Raw genomic sequence first — 17,038 nt, forward strand, 5'->3', positions numbered from 1 at the left:
TTATTAGACACATAAATAAAGTTTTGCATCACGTCGGTTCCGAGAGTTCCGGACCCAAAAACGGGAATAGAGATAAACATAAACATCATTTCTGCCCTTTTTATTGCTCATGGAAACCACACAGTGCACGTTGTACACCATACAGTGAGCCCTTCAGAGGTGGTGGTCCAGATTGCAGACTGTCCACAAGTTTCCAGAATGAGATTTCACTCTGCAGCGGAGTGTGCGCTGATATGAAACTTCCTGGCAGATTAAAACTGTGTGCCCGACCGAGACTCGAACTCGGGACCTTTGCCTATCGCGGGGTAGAGCACTTGCCCGCGAAAGGCAAAGGTCCCGAGTTCGAGTCTCGGTGGGGCACACAGTTTTAATCTGCCAGGAAGTTTCATATCCACAAGTTCATCAAGGCGCGGATGGTCCAGATTGTCCAACTCCTCAATGGCGATTCGGCGTAGACCCCTCAGAGTGGTTGGTAAGTCACGTCGTCCATAAACAGACCTTTTCAATCTATCCTAGGTATGTTCGATAGGGTTCATGTCTGGAGAAGATTCTGGCCACTCTAGTCGAGCGATGGCGTTATCCTGCAGGAAGTAATTCACAAGATGTGCACGATGGGGGCGTGAATTGTCGTCCATGAAGGCGAATGCCTCGCCAATATGTAGCCGATATGGTTCCACTATCGGTCTGAGGATGACACTCACGTATCGAACAGCCGTTACGGCGTCTTCCATGACCACCAGCGACGTGCGTCGGCCCCACATAATGCCACCCAAAACAGCAGGGAACCTCCACCTTGATGCCCTCACTGGACAGTGTGTCTAAGGCGTTCAGCCCGACCGATAGCGCCATCTGGTTTCCCCCTTCAAGTTAGACAAGTTTCGTTCTTTGTACTTTTTTCCTTTGACGCTTATTTCGTGAGATATTTGGCTTGGTCACGATCAACAGACCACCCTGTATAGCTTAAATTTGGATTTGCAAGAATATCCCAGCGGAGGGGTCGAAACGTCGATCGTCTAGCAGAAATTAAAGGGGAACGTGTTGCGGCTTAACAAATTAGATTTAACCTACACGAAGAAGATGGTTCTCTCTTCCGTCAGCAACTAATCGTTACTAGGCAAATGTTTATTTCGAAATAGTTGTTTTGACGAGAGGAAACTTCCGCTATATTTATTTAACCTATTGTGGTAACTGCTGAGATCAGTACTGACCTTGATGCCTGTGGTACGGCAATATTGCGACTGATTGCTGTAGTCCTATTCTTCCTGATAACAATATACAGTCGCTGCGCATAACAGTTCCGGATGGAATCAAAGTTGGCGAATTTTGACAACGTTATTGATGGTGTGAAGGTCACTTCATTATGTTGAAGGTCTGACAAACTGCTCAACAAATATTGAACGTGGCCTTCAAAAACTAAACGGTGATGTGAGATGTTATAATTCCCGCAAGATGTGGGCAGAAACTTGGCGCCGACTGTACCGTGCGGGCCGGCCGCGCATGCGCAGTGGGTCCGCGCCGGCAGGTGGAGGCCCCAGGTAGCGGCCGGCCGCAGTCCGTGGTTAGGCTCGTGACGGAGAGGTGGTTGCGGCACTTTTCTCCAGGCAGCGGGGCGCTGGCCAGCCTCTCGCAAGCACACACACACACAGGCACGTCGCACACGTAGAGCGTCGCGGGTGTCGGCCTACAGCTGAAGTCGTGGACACGGCGACGATGAACGTGGCGCGACGCTGGCCGCAACGCCGGGAGCCAGCTGTCCGGAGGTGCTGCACGCTCGGGTTCCGTTAGGCCGCGTTCCGCACTGGACACAGACTCTCGTTCACAACGCTCCGTGATTGTCTTCCCATCTGTACTTCGCGACGCTCAATTAAAACTCACCGTGTGCCATACGCCGCCCAAAGAAGAGCTAGTGCCTCTGCCAAAGTCGACGTGAACAAGTAATCGACGAGGAAAGTGCCACAATCGTTGCCGACAGCCATTTTGAGCGATCGTTTTGCCGTCGCTGTGGTACCGTGCGTGTGAACCAAACAGATAAATATTTCGTGAGTTCTACAAAAACGACACACGGAAGTCTGCAGGAAGCAAGAAACTGGATACTGCGAGTTGAAGTTACCATCACCTGAACTTGTGACGTGGAAGTGAAAGGTGTGCGTTTTCGACATAACAACAGTGCCAAAATCACAAGTGTTATTTTATTTTACTGTTTTTAAGACCAGCATTCGTATAAACTCCAGAATTATTGATCAAGAAGTGTAGATTCATTCGGCTATACAGTAATCCAAGAGTGGGGTCAAGGTCAAGTACCCTCTTTGCTGACGTCATATGAGAAGAAAGAGCCACAGGCTTCGAAGGTCGCTGGTGATCGCACCAGAACAGCCGCAGGAACTGTAATTTACCTCATTGTACAGCCAGGTTCTCTATAGAAACGTACAGACTGTGTTGACGTTTGAAAAGTTGAATTAGTTGTATTGTGTATAGTGTTTGACTTATTTCAGTTGGTTCTGTAATTGGATTCGGGACAAGAGTGACGTTGGAATATTGGGAACGGAATGGAGGAATAGAGGCAGATCCATTGGAAAGTTTACTCGAAATTTTTCCGAAGTGGGCTTGCAGCTGTGGATGTTCAAAGAATAGGTTACAACAAGCAGATTTATTAACCGAATAGCTATCCAAGAATCAGCCTTTGTGGCTTTTGCGTAGTGTCTTGCTGTACGTTACGACACAATAGTGGATCTGTGTCGCCGAGGCCGATGCGTATCGAGTGACAAGTGACCGACGAGCAGAAGCAACAGAGATGGCCAACTCGAGGGGCGGGGACGACCCGGAGTCGACGCCGATCTGCCGGTGCCGCGTGCTCTACCTGGGCTCGGCCGTGCCGCACGTGACCAAGGATGGCCTGCAAGGCATCCAGGAGCCGCTGCGGGAGCTCTACCCCGAGCAGGGGGCGCTGGGCGCGCGCGGAATCGACTCGTGGCTCAGCGTCTGGAGCAACGGCCTGCTGCTCGAGAACGTCGACGAGAACCACAAGAAGGTGACTCGCTTCTTCCCCATCGACTCGCTGCACTACTGCGCCGCCGTGCGCTACGTGCTGGTGCCCGAGCGCGCGGGGGCGGCGCTGGGGGGCGGAGGGGGCGGCGGCACCCTGCTGTCGAGCAGCAGCAGCTCCGGGGGCGGGCCCAGCCCGCGCTTCCTGCCGCTCGACTCGCCCTTCGCGCGCACCCCCAACCCCAGCCACCCGCCACTCTTCGCCGCCATATTGCGCCGTACCACGGGCATCAAGGTCAGTACTGATGTCAGCAGTTACCACAATAGGTTAAACAAATAAAAGGGAAGTTTCCTCTCGTCAAAACAACTATTTCAACATAAACATTTGCCTAGTAACGATTAGTTCCTACCGTAAACAAGAACCAGTTAATCTTCTTCGTGTAGGTGAAGTCTAGTTTGTTACGCCGAAACATCTTCCCGCCGGCAGCGGTGGCCTAGCGGTTCTAGGCGCTTCAGTCCGGAACCGCGCGACTGCTACGGTCGCAGGTTCGAATCCTGCCTCGGGCATGGATGTGTGTGATGTCCTTAGGTTAGTTAGGTTTAAGTAGTTCTAAGTTCTAGGAGACTGATGACCTCAGATGTTAAGTCCCAAAGTGCTCAGAGCGATTTGAAAATGTCCCCCTTTAATGTCTACTAGACGATCGTAGTTTCGACCCCTCTGCTGTGATATTTTTCACAGTCTTCTGACGCTCACATTAGTTGACTGTGAATACCAGATCCTAAAGAAGATCCTAGCAGAGGGGCCGAAACTTCGATCATTCAGAAGAAATGGAAGAGAAACTTGACGCGTTGTAAGAACCGAGAAGATGTTACCGTCAGTGACAAGAGCTGTACAAGGGTCATGTACAAATAAAAATAATGGCAGCAGACATGATATGGCTGAAGTAAACCAAGGAATTAAGACAATGCTCTCCCTTTTCACTCCTTTTTCGTGTACATATCGACGACGCACCCAAAACTTGGGCACGGACAATGAGAGTTATCGGTTTGAATGTGAGCACGCTGCTTGTTGCTGACCACTAAGTGACTGTTAGTCAGAATGAAAATGACCTACAAGAAGCTGTTTTCAATTTAAGGAACATAGCCATGGAATACAATCTGAAGTTTTCCATTACGAAGACAAAATCAGTGGCACTTTAGGGACACCAGTCCATGCGAGTTTAATCGAAGTTGATAAACAGACCATGAAGCAAGTTATACATTTAACTGTTTAGGATGCATATGGGGCAAATAATGAAATACAAAATAGACATATTCAATTGTTTCCGTGGAACTGTTTGCAGAATGTTGGGAAAGCAAGTCCACAGAGATACTCTACTGAGTTCTGTAAGGTTCTGACGATATCTGCACTCCACTGTGGGTGCGAGACCTGGACCCTTAAAAATAGAGAAGCACGTGAAATAAACTTCCTTAGATATTGGGTGGCTATGTTTTAGTGGATAAAATGAGAAATGACTTCAATCGAGCTGAACAGAGTACGCAAAACGTAACTATCACTTTAAAATAATATCACTTAAGATGGAAAGAAAACATAAATCATATGCCTGATTCGAAAATCACAGAACAATGTAAACCAAAAGATCTTAGCGTGCCCTGTGAAGAGACGGGTTGACCATTTTGAAGACGGAACGGACCAATACGCCGAAATCCTTACGTAGATGATGATAATGACAACAGCTACGAAAGCCTGCAGACATACATAATATTCTGTCTTCCCATGTGTTAGGCTCTTACTTGTTAATTCCTCGTGATTGGTACCTTTGGTGTGTTAGTTACTTACTATTTCATCTTTCCACTTCTTTCTTGGTCCAGCCATTGATTTTTTGGCCAGTTGCTCTATAATTAAATTCTACTTTAGGAATTCAGTATCATTTCTCTGTTGTGACATGATCTCTCATTTTTTTTTTATACTCCTTGACCAGTTCATGTATGCTTTTGTGTCCTAATTTTCTTCTGAACTCCTTACCATATCAGGCAGTCTATAGCAAGTTCTCTTTTCATTCATTTGAGGTTGACATTGTCCTTGTTTCACTGTCATAAAGTATTGGTGATGCTCCCATTGTACAGTAGAACTTCATTACCGTTTCCCTTCTTCACCACTACATCCAAGTGCATGTGCTCCGATTAATGTAACTGAAGCTTTTGGTGTTTTTTTGACGTGCCTTTTTCGTTTGTGAAAGAAATGGTGCATCCCAAGAAGTTGAATTCTATGACTGTCTCTGCTTCCTGGTCGTATAAGACAACTTTGCTTGGGACCGGGTCTTTACGTTTAAAAGCCATCACTTTGGGTTTTTGGATCGAGATTGTTAAGTTATAGCTCTTGGCAGTCATATTTAATTCATAAATGGTTTTCTGAAGAAAGTCTTTGCAGTCAGCTGTAAGAAATTGGTAAACAACAAAGAGTATTGTCATTAAGTAATTTCGTTAGTTACACTTACGCATGTTCCTCAAAATTAAAGGAGAGTTCGTTTTCGGAGAATCACTTAATAATTCTCTGAAAAACATAGCTAATAGTGTCCTCCGTTGTTTTCTGTATAGTGGGATGTATTACAACACTAGTACCATCTGCAGAAAGTATTAATTCTGCTTGTTGAATGTTAAATGGAAGGTCAAACATATATGCGAGGAGTAGGAATGTAAGATTCTATTTATTTTAGTCACTGTCTCAACATATCAACATATATATTAAAAAGTATCGGAGACAGACTGCGTCCTTGTAGGCCTACTTTTAACAGTCTCGTTCCTGGCGACGGCGCTTTTGGAGTCTTGGTCCATTTGTTGGATTACTCTCAGTAGATAGGACGTCACTCCTGTCTTAAGCACGCAAAAGTATCAATCAAAGCAACTGACGACATTAGTTGTGCCACAAGCGTGAGGCGACCATTTTAACACAGCTTGGTTTCAGCAAGGCATTAAATACTGTTGATTTCGGTGTGAATCACTCAAATAGGGCAACACTGTGGTTTGTCAGTAACCTCAAAATCTTGTTGTATGAAATTGATTGATTTACACACAACTGGTCTAAATTCCACTTAACAAACAGCATGAAAAAATCTTGTCCTGAATAATCCAAAGGTAGAAATTTTAGTAACTTGGGAGAAATGAAAAGTGGAGTCCCACAGCGTTCAATTTTGGGTCCATCGCTGTTTCTTATGTTTGTGAATCACCTACCACTTGACGTCCAACAAGCATAACAGGTACTCTCTGTAGACGATACTATTGTTGTAATAAATTCTTTTAAAGAGAAAGCTACAGAAGTGGTTAATAATGATTTTTTTCAGTAACTCATCACATAGAAAAAAAGTGTTGACCGCAAAAAGCAGTAAGAATAAAATCTGGACTCTATCTGTGGTAGCCATGTAGATACCTCTTCAATGAGTTAGGCATTTCAACTGCACCATCTCAATACATACATTCACTAATGAAATTCGTTACGAATATTATACCACAATTTGAGAACAACAGTGATGACCTCAACTACAACACTAGGGGGAAAAAGCTGTCATTGGCTCACAAAGGTGTTCAATATGCAGCAGCAAAAACGTTTGATCCTTTGCCCTATAACATAAATTGTTGGCAAATAGCAAAATAAGTTTTAAATCTAACCTGAAATCATTTCCCCTGGACAGATCCTTCTACTGATCGACGAATTTCTACTTAAAAGTTTGTTGCCTATTAAAAAATAATTTTTTAAGTGGAGTTGCATGAGTAGCACTAAAAATAGTGTGTTCATTAATGTTAATACTACCCATGTGTATATATCCTGCAAACAGGCTGGTGCCACAACATTTCGATAAAAGAATCGTTCAAATGATCTATAGAACATGTAACTAACTGTCAGAACATGTGTTCTCCGGGGATCTCAGTATTCAGTCTTTGGTCGCTTTTCTCGCTGTATGACAATGATATTTCATCTGTGTTTCATTATTGTAACTACCACTTATATGCTAAGTTATCCAACACCTCTATCAGCATAGCCTTCGACGAGCATTTAGATTGAGAAAAACAAATTGTTGCAGCATCCAGAAAATCTCTTTCAAGCATTCACGCAATCCAAAAATTTAGAAAAAACTGCTTCCACTTGAAATGAAAGCAAAATTAGTTTAGTCTTTAATCCTGCCCTAACTTGACGACTGTTTTGTAGCTGAAAATGGTACAAATAGTGAAGACTACAGACGACTGGAGCTAGCAAGAAATGCTTGCGTAAGATAAATATGCAACATTCTATTGTTTCATGACATCAGTCCTTCCATTGCCGAGTTAGGCGGGATACGACTGGTTAGGAGATGTGATTTTCATGTACTCTATTTTCTTCATCAGTTTTTTAGTCACTGGTGTCCTCAATAATTCTCCTGCTCACACATAAAATACCTATTATTACTCCATGACTGCAATACCAGACTGGGTACGTTTGCATAACACTAAATCTTGCTCCATATCCTACTCAGTTTCAGTCATTCAACTGTGAAATAATCCACCCTTTAACGTGCATCTTATTTATTCCTACTTGCGTCTCATCTGTAACCTTATTATTACTCGCAGTCGACGTTTCTATACACTGATTCTTTGTGTACTATTACTGCGCATATCTGTTAGGTGTCATTACTCACATTCGGCGGGAAACTGCTGGCGAGGTTGCTTCACAAAATGGTAATAAGAGTGACGTTTCTTAAATTCCATATTTTCATTACTATACAAAGTGTTCCTAGAGCGATGGTTAGTATTCAGGGATATGAGAGGAACGATCATTCGAAGCAAAAATATATAGTAATTATGGGTTCCAAAATGCGTAAATTAAGAGCTAATGACTACTTGTTCATCTTCGCTACTGTGGAACACGTCTCTTCTGCTGAACAAGTCCTCATAGTTCTTAAGGTATGTATTTAATAGCCCATGTTTATTATTTTCTCTTGTTTTGTTACGTACTACCTCCTCCCAAAATATGGAAAGAGCTTGCAGTAGAAGAAGGTTGTAATCGAAGATGAAGAAGTGATCATGGCTCTTAAGGTATGCGTTTTACAGCACATGTCTACCAGACTTTCGCTTCGAACGACCGTTCCTATCATATCTATGACTATTGGTAATTCCTCCTGGGACATCCTGTATGTTAATATCATTATCATTAATTAAGAGGCAGTAATACAGAAAGAGACGGGTCTTTCCCATATTTTCCATATTTTTGAAGCTCTGAAGAAACACATTTGTGGCCGTCGATTGCCTTCGATCAAAGAGGTGCATCCTTCATACAATTATGGAACCGGAAACGTTTTTCCATGAAGGCACAGATCGTCTTGTCTCACAGTGGGATAAATGTATTTAACAGCTACTGTGATTACTTTTCAAAAACAAACAGTTTACTTACTTTTTTCCATCTGTTTCGTTTTCATTTGACTGTCCCATAAATATTACTGTTGTAATGTCCAATACGTAGTGTTGAACCATTAAGGATATCTTGTTAAAAGGAAGAGAGAGCCTGAACAGTCTCATCTTACCAGTTGAAACAAACGCATAGACGACATTTTCTAGGTATGATACGGAGTTATATTGTGTAAGAACAGTCATTAAAAAAACTGACGTTACGGTTGCGGTGCCATTTCTCTATGTCTGTTGATTGGCCACCGACGTCAAGTACACAAGTAGGCTAAGAGGAATGCACTACAACAGTATCTAAAATGTCGATTTAATTCAGTGACAGTTATTTTACAATATGACGTGAAAGCACACCTAGAAAGCTTGTATGTCGGATAGTTTCTGTTTTATTATTGAAGGAACGCTGAGAAACGGACATTTCATAGTTGTTTAAAAGACATAAAGTCATTGCCTTTAACTGACCATTCTGAAGTGCAACATCGCGAAAATTTCGTGATTAACCATATGTCAGCACAGCCTCATAAAATAATAAATTTTGTTCTGCACACAAGTAACATATATTCCTAATGCCTTACGCAGTTTATGTTCCATAGAACCATCTTCAGATTTGTGGAGATCAGAAAAATGAAAAAAAAAAAAAAAACTGGCGCTTATGTGACCTAAAATCGACAACACTGTCGTTACATCATATCTAAAACCAAATGTAGAGATACTTAGGCGTACTAACAGCAACATGTATGCGGCATCGTAAAACAGCAATTCATAGCATCTATATGACGTAAACTCGGTCCATATGACCTGGCGGACCGGGTCCGTTGCATATGGCGATATACAGGACAGGGTTGTAGCCGACATGTTCGGGTACGTCCTGGTCCATTTGATTGTACGTATTGTGTAATAGCAGCTTTTTGTGTCTTGGGTTATGTGGTGCTTCGTCATTTTATTTTTCTTGTCTGAACAGATGGTCCGACGGAACCGAAACCAGTCACAACATTAGAAATATAAACAAAGTTGACGTCCAATAAAATTTTTGGCACAATAATTAATGGAAGATTTTCTACAACCAAAAAATGTATATCACTTTTTGCAACATAAAATATAACGTTTGATATGTTGCGTTAACAGCGTCAGTTGATATCACGGCATAAAATTGTTCGTTAGTTTGCTGTTATTTACGGCAAGGGTGCCAAAAATGTTGTATTCAGTGACTATTGGAGACGCATTGTGTGACGACATGTTCACGTAGTAAATGTTTGTAAATTCCGAAACGCAATAAATCATGACATTTTCGGTGTCCTACCAGAAAATAGCCAAACGTCGATGTTGCAAACGAATATAAATTATTTCAAAAATGGAAGACTTGGTGTATGTCAAACAAGTTTGATGTGACTGTCAACCCAGCCCAGTAAAAGATAGTCACTGTTCACAGTTGTTGAGCTAGTGTAGTTACTTATTACATCCTGATAAATTGTACACTAGGAACCAATATTGTTGTTGCGTTTAGTCCGAAGCCTGGTTTGCTGAAGCTCTCCATTCTGTTCTGTGTAAGTCACATCATCCCTATCAGCTGCTGAAACCTACAATCATTTGAAAGTAATTGCTGTTAGCAAGCTTTCAGCTCCCTCTAAAATTTTAACCGAACATTCCCCCCTCCGCCCCTCCCCCCCCCACATGTTTCCATTCATAATTAAATTAACTGTTCCTTGATTCAGCTACTAAAACCTACAGTAATTTGAAAGTAATTGCTGTTGGCAAGCTTTCAGCTCCCTCTAAAATTTTAACCGTACATTCCCCCTCCCCCCACATTTCCATTCATAATTACATTAACTGTTTCTTGATTCTTGTGAATGTGTTCTATTAACATATCCCTTCGGTTAATAAGGAGTAGCTTAAAACTAGTTTCTTGTTGACACTAATCAGTATATCTACACTGGCTATCTTGTACACCCACCTAATCCCAGCATGCTTTTGTTGCTCTACATTTCAAAATTACTATTCGCTTGTAAAGGTCATAGTATACATTTCACTTCCATATAGAGCTACTGTCCAGAGAAACGAAATTACTTTCTGCAACATAATTTTTCCCACCTCTAATAGGATCATTAAAGTAACACACTAGAGCTTTGAAACCAGTTCTTGAAATGGTAACAAATTTACCGTACCTTACAATATTCTTGGCTCATAGAAACTGGTGATGCTTTATTATGACTTGATAAACTGTCCTAAACTGGTATCACATGTCGAAAACACTCTTCTACTGCTTCTATTTATGCATTTAGCTGTCGGATGATGAACCATCGTACGGTGTAAACGACTCTCAAATAATGTCAAATACTATCACGGACTTCTGTGATAAGCTGATTAAACATCTCTGTGCCGTTTGCGTGTATTTGCTCTTTTAAACGTCCTCACAGATAACATTCTGGAGAACTGAGTTCGAGAGTTGATATCGTAAACAATAAACAACACTTTTACGACGGTAACAGCTAAATAGTATTGTGGTGCTTATAAGCGTCCGCAAGGGTGAGGGTGGTACAAGAGGGGTCACTTGCCCACTTGTGCAATCTTCAGTTACAGTATTCGCACACTCTTTTAATGCACGTGAGTTCTCTGCGACATATTAAGATTTTTTTTTTTGTGATTTCGTACGAAACTGAGTAACTCATTTGTATCAAAAATTACAATTTTAGAGTTTTGTCGCACCACTCCTGCTGGATAAATTTCTGTCGATTCCTATAGCACCATGATTCTCTTGCTATAATATTCAACATATCTCAAAATCGAAACATTTATGGAAATATCTGACATATTATCGATGTATGTAAAGTAGTTTAGAAGCATACACTCTAATTTCTGAGAGTACTGTCATTCTTAACCTAGTATGTAAGTAAATTGGCTCGAAATTAGTTTGCAGGGTGGCACGTTTCTGGTTTACTGCTTTCGACTAATCCTACTATTTTAAAGTTTTTTTCTTTTTTCATGTCACTAGTACACATTAGTTTATGCGTGATATCAAAAATAGCTGTAATTTTTGCTTGAAGACAAGGGAAGTTAGGATAGTCTTTCGTTATAAAATACTAATAACGATATACACAGCACGGGCGTGGAACAAGATAGTATACCACTTCATAAAAAAGATTTATATGCACGTTTTATCAGATGCAAAGTTAAGGATATTTTGTAGAATAATTTGTCCCCGGTAATGGTCAAACTGTAAGTAAGTATTTGATATTAGTGGAAAACACTTCACATCTCTTAAATTCCATGATATCCACAATAAGGCTGCCTTTCTTCGAGACTGTCTCACTATTTTAAGTCCCCTCAATACCTGATTTCGCCGACAAAGCGTAGCTTTTCGCGTGGATTTCGCTGACTCATGAATGCAACATCCACTCACTGAAAAATTAACAATAAGAGTAATAATCAGCTCTGATTTTAGCAAAGAGTTTTTTTTGCGACTGCTAGAACTGAGAGCCTGTACATTAAGTACATTAATGTTGCCATCTGGGATCTAGTTACATTGCGGCCGCAGATTCTAAGAAAATGTGACTCATCGACGAAAGAAGTAGCTTACAAAACGCTTGTTCGTCCGATTCTTGAGTATTGCTCATCAGTATGGGACCCTTACCAGGTTGGATTAATAGAAGAGATAGACATGATCCAGCGAAAAGCAGCGCGATTCGTCATGGGGACATTTAGTCAGCGCGAGAGCGTTACGGAGATGCTGAACAAGCTCCAGTGGCGGACACTTCAAGAAAGGCGTTACGCAATACGGAGAGGTTTATTATCGAAATTACGAGAGAGCACATTCCAGGAAGAGATGGGCAACATATTACTACCGCCCACATATATCTCGCGTAATGATCACAACGAAAAGATCCGAGAAATTAGAGCAAATACGGAGACTTACAAGCAGTCGTTCTTTCCACGCACAATTCGTGAATGGAACAGGGAAGGGGGGATCAGATAGTGGTACAATAAGTACCCTCCGCCACACACCGTAAGGTGGCTCGCGGAGTATAGATGTAGATGTAGATGTAGATGTAGATTTCCTAAAGCTCTTTCTGATAATACAGTTACTACGAAGCGTAATCACTAAAATTAGTGAAACGAAATTGAAAACAACAAAAACGGGAGCATTTGCGATTAGGAGTGCACGTTTTATTGGATTGTAGGATGACGCATAGTAACTGTGCTGGTACAGCAGAGATAGAGATCCACAGAACGAAATGACACTCCTGTAAAAATCTCTTTCACGTTCAGGATAGGCGAGAAGCAGTTTTCTTACTGATGTCTTCTTCGCAAATAAAATGATTCGCTGAGTAGACGTTGTGCGGTTGTTATTCTACTTACAGCATAGTGAATATCTTTCAAGACTGATCTACATAACTACATATATATCTCGCAAGGCACTTGGGGTGTGCGGTGGAGGATACTTCATGTACCACTATCATTTCCACCCTCGCCCCCCTCCTTTCCCCCACCCTCGCTTTCCGTTCCTGATTCCGACGTGCATGGTGAATGGGAAGATAGCCTTCGTGTAGTGAGCTACAAAATAATTTTTCTTTCATAGTTATGTCGCGAATTATATGTAAGAGGAAGAAATATTTTAGTTTCGTACGCTCTCGGAACTGTACCAGCGAGCAAAACAGCTATGCACAAAGCCTCTCTTGGAGCGTACTGCCACTGGATTTCACTGAGCATCTCCGTAACGCTCTAGCTGATGCTGCTAAAGGAATCTGTGACTAAACACGCTGCTCCTCTTTGTAGGCGGCCGAGCAGTAGTCAAGTAAGGGTCGAACGAAGGTTTTTTTTATCGCCTATCTGCTTCGCTAGTGGACTATACTCCGCGGCATCTGGTGCTGACGTTGGATGTCTCTGAAGCCGGTATGCGTTTCACAGATGTAGAGATGCTTTCTGGTTTGCCATCCCGGATTGTTCATTCATTACAAATCGTCAGTCTACCAGTGTTTCATTTCTGACAGTCCAGTTTTTTCAAATACGTCCTCGGAAGGAACACTTTTTGCGGATGAGAGTTCCTACACTTCCAAATACAAATTCTTCGCAGGTAGTTGTAATGTCACCGCAGAGGGAGACGTTAGCTGTCTGCGTCACAGAGGCAATACACACGCTGTAACGGGTTTAAGTGGAGATATTTTTACGTGTGGTACCTTAATATGTACATCGGCGAGTTGGTTGTTTTTTCACTGCTTCGAACAGTCTTCCGACAGACACATCATAAACTTTACGACCTGATGTTTCCTGCACGTTCTTAACTGCATCACTAAGTGGACTACGTTTGTCAGTAAACACTAACCATTTTGAGTCGACGCATCCATGCTTTAACAGTTGTCCTCCTGCCCAGGTAAAAATAAACATTAATGGCTAGCTCTTGTCACATTTACTTGGGGGTACTACCCAATCTAAAAACGTTACCACTTGTAATAGCTGTAATTATTAGTCTGCAAGCCGGCCGTGTGGACGAGCGGTTCTAGGCGCTTCAGTCTGGAACCGCGCGACCGCTACGGTCGCAGGTTCGAATCCTGCCTCGGGCATGCATGTGTGTGATGTCCTTAGGATAGTTAGGTTTAAGTAGTTCTAAGTTATAGGGGACAGATGACCTCACATGTTAAGTCCCATAGTGCTCAGAGCCATTTGAAGCATTAGTCCGAAAATGACGTAAACATGGTAGTAATGTTGTACAGTACACCGTACTCAGACACCAGGAGAACTATCTGCGATTATACTCTCGACACATTTTATTTAGTGAGGTGTAGACTACAGTAGCGGCATATTAGAAACATGGCGTTCATGAAGGCGTGGCTGTAGACGCGGAGGATTAAAAGCAGTACACGAATCATGGAAGAGTAGTAAAAAGCTCTGTATTATGTCATAGAATATGTTCCGTTCTACTGACGACAGTGGCACTGAGAATAAAGCCCTCTAGATCGCTTATTATATATGTTTTCAAGTATTACGACATTTCAGGTACTGAAATCATCAGGTCAAAACTTAGAACTCATGAAACATAGTTGATTGTCAGTTGCAATAAAAGCTATCTCTCATTTAGGTATAGGTTTTACTGCAGCTGTGTTTTAAGAATCCTATGTTTTTTTACCTAATGATAGCAGTAGCCGAAACACGGTAATAAATGAAACTATATTAATCGATATTTAGTCCTTTATTTTCAAAATTCCACAATATCACAGACTCATTTAGCGATTTACTGCCTTCATTAACAAGAACTGGCCTTGATTAAATGGCAAATCGAGTATTGCTCTGCAAATCGAATCCGGATTCTTGTCTGTGATGTGAAGATACTATGGAAGCACTCAAACCTGTGATGAGGGCTATTACTTTAGGAACAGTGTGTGTAAATGACCAATGCACTGTTCCCACCGTGTGCTGACCTCTGTAAGAACTCTTGGTTTGCGGTGCTGCTTTCATAATGCCCTGCTCACTGTGCCCAACAGGAGCCTCCAGTCGAGGCAGCATTCCTATTGAGGTGCGAGTCACGCCCGTCACGTGCAAATAGCGCCGAGTACTGCTGACGAGCAAACAACGTCTCTTGCAGCCCTACAAGTTTTCGCGCTATACGTGTCTATTTCACCGTAGTCTTGTGGTGCAGATTTCAAGTTACTCAACACTTCGACCTTTTTGCTTACTGTATCAACATCAAATCAAAGGAATGGTAAGTTCCTTGCAGATACGGAGAAGGGGCACAAAAGGAGTGCTTTGTAAAGTTCTGTAAAGTAGTCGCTCTGTCATTTCTTGTTCATCTGTTGCTATTGTGGCCTATGATGTACAGGATGGGGCAAATAAAAGTGGCTCGGGCGAGTGAATCCGTGGCAACATTAGCGGAGGAGGAAAAGCTCTATAGCTACTTCCAACAGGTTGGAGTAACTGTGCATACAGTCGGCCGAACCTTGGAGCACATTTACGTAATAGTCACAACTGACAGAGTTGTTAACAAAGGTCAGTCTGGTCGCGGATCTAGCTGGCCACATAGCTCACCCGATCTGTTACAGTGCAATTACTTTATGTGAGGAGCCCTCAAGTCTAAGGTGTGTCGCAATAACCCTCACAGTCTTCAGGAACTGAAGCGCAACATGTTGGATGAGACTACAGCAATTCCAGTGGTTCAGCTACGATCTGCCTTCAGCAACTTGCTGACCAGGGCCCAAAAGTGACAAGAGATGAGTAGATCTGCCATAGTCAGGTTAGTACCGTATTTCCTTTCCTCTACTGAGTTTCTTTGTTCCCTGGAACTCTGTTCTCTGGGCTACTTTTATTTGGCCTACCCTGTAGAAGGGCGTTACATCTCGTTTTCTTCCTCTCTGATACATCTGTCTTACGACAGGTATCGACACGACGTCCGCATCACTTTAGCCTGTGCTTGTTCTTTAATCTATTGCTTCGTTCTTTTTTTACTCATCCTGCATTCGATTCTCTCTCTCTCACTCTCTCTCTCTCTCTCCCCTCTCTCTTTTCGTTGCAATCTTTCCTTCAATAGAACTGTTACAGGCAATTTCCTCGGAGTAATACTCCCCATCAAAATGTTTTCCTCATTTTTATCATTTCCATTGAATTTCTTTTCTCTGCTATTCTTAATTCATTATTCCGCCACTTCGTTACACTTTTAGCATTTTTCTCTACAATCAGATGTAAAAACTGTTCAAATATTGTTCGTCTTTCATTCTGACTGTCCATGATTCTCTACCACATGATAACACACTCCAGAAGAAGAAGCAGATCTCTTTCTTAATTCTATACGAACTTTTTCTTGCTGTCAATACAAGATTCACTTTAACAAAATCTCTTTTACCGATAGATACTCTGATTATTTCCTCCACACAGATTACAGTCAGTGTCACCCAAAAGTTTCTGAGTAAGTTTAACTTTATCTAAGGTGTTCCCTTTCAGTGTTTTTAGGTGAAACCTTCAAGTCTACAATCATCTGCATAGTTTCTTATTTTTCCCTTCCTACCTTCGTGTTATGTGGCGTTTATCGAGCCAGTTACAGAATGTTAGCACTTCGTGTCTTTGTGGCGGGACAGCAGAAGCAGCCCTGTATTTACCGAGGTAGATGTGGAAAACCGCATGACCTCTACTAACGTCATTCTGCTAGGCGGATTCGATCCGGGGCCTCTGTGCGTCCCCATGTCCCGGAAGTGGATGCTTTAACGCGCTCGGCTATCTGCACAGTTATCTTTATGCCTCCTTCTGCTACTACTTTCTTCTAGTGCTTTGTCTGTTAGTTTCTCAGCATAAACATTCAAAAGCTTTGTCTAAGACCTCTTCCGAGATCTCTCTCTGGAAGTGATGGGGAGTCTAGGAAAGGCATGTATGATCCTAGACCCGTGACTTCTTTACCCACACTCATAAATACGGCACGAAGTGGAAATAAAGTATAAAGCTGTAAGAATGTGTTTATAAAAATTTCTTCGGAACACCCAGTGTTGTCTAGTTATCCCCATATTCTGTGGGGAGCTAAGTGTGTTTCACTTCCATGCATTTTTTTTCTTCCTTTGTTAGTAATGGTGCCAAGTTTGGTAAACAAGTTGTCGAGGCGTTTCAGACATCTTTACGAACCATCTTTCCATCTCCGTCCTCTCCTCTACTCCTG

At 42.2% G+C, this 17,038-nt stretch overlaps 1 protein-coding gene across 1 annotated transcript in view; it reads left to right on the forward strand.

Annotated features, from left to right (window-relative positions):
• Window positions 1–1,563: 1,563 nt before the first annotated feature.
• LOC124712384 overlaps window positions 1,564–17,038 on the forward strand; it is a 109,439-nt gene continuing 93,964 nt past the window's right edge. Inside the window, exon 1 of the mRNA XM_047242680.1 lies at window positions 1,564–3,277. Coding sequence (XP_047098636.1) covers window positions 2,792–3,277 — 486 coding nt within the window. The 5' untranslated portion in view covers window positions 1,564–2,791. The remainder of the gene's footprint in view (window positions 3,278–17,038) is intronic.

Source organism: Schistocerca piceifrons, chromosome 8 (genome assembly GCF_021461385.2).
Source record: "Schistocerca piceifrons isolate TAMUIC-IGC-003096 chromosome 8, iqSchPice1.1, whole genome shotgun sequence".
Classification (NCBI taxonomy): domain Eukaryota; kingdom Metazoa; phylum Arthropoda; class Insecta; order Orthoptera; family Acrididae; genus Schistocerca; species Schistocerca piceifrons.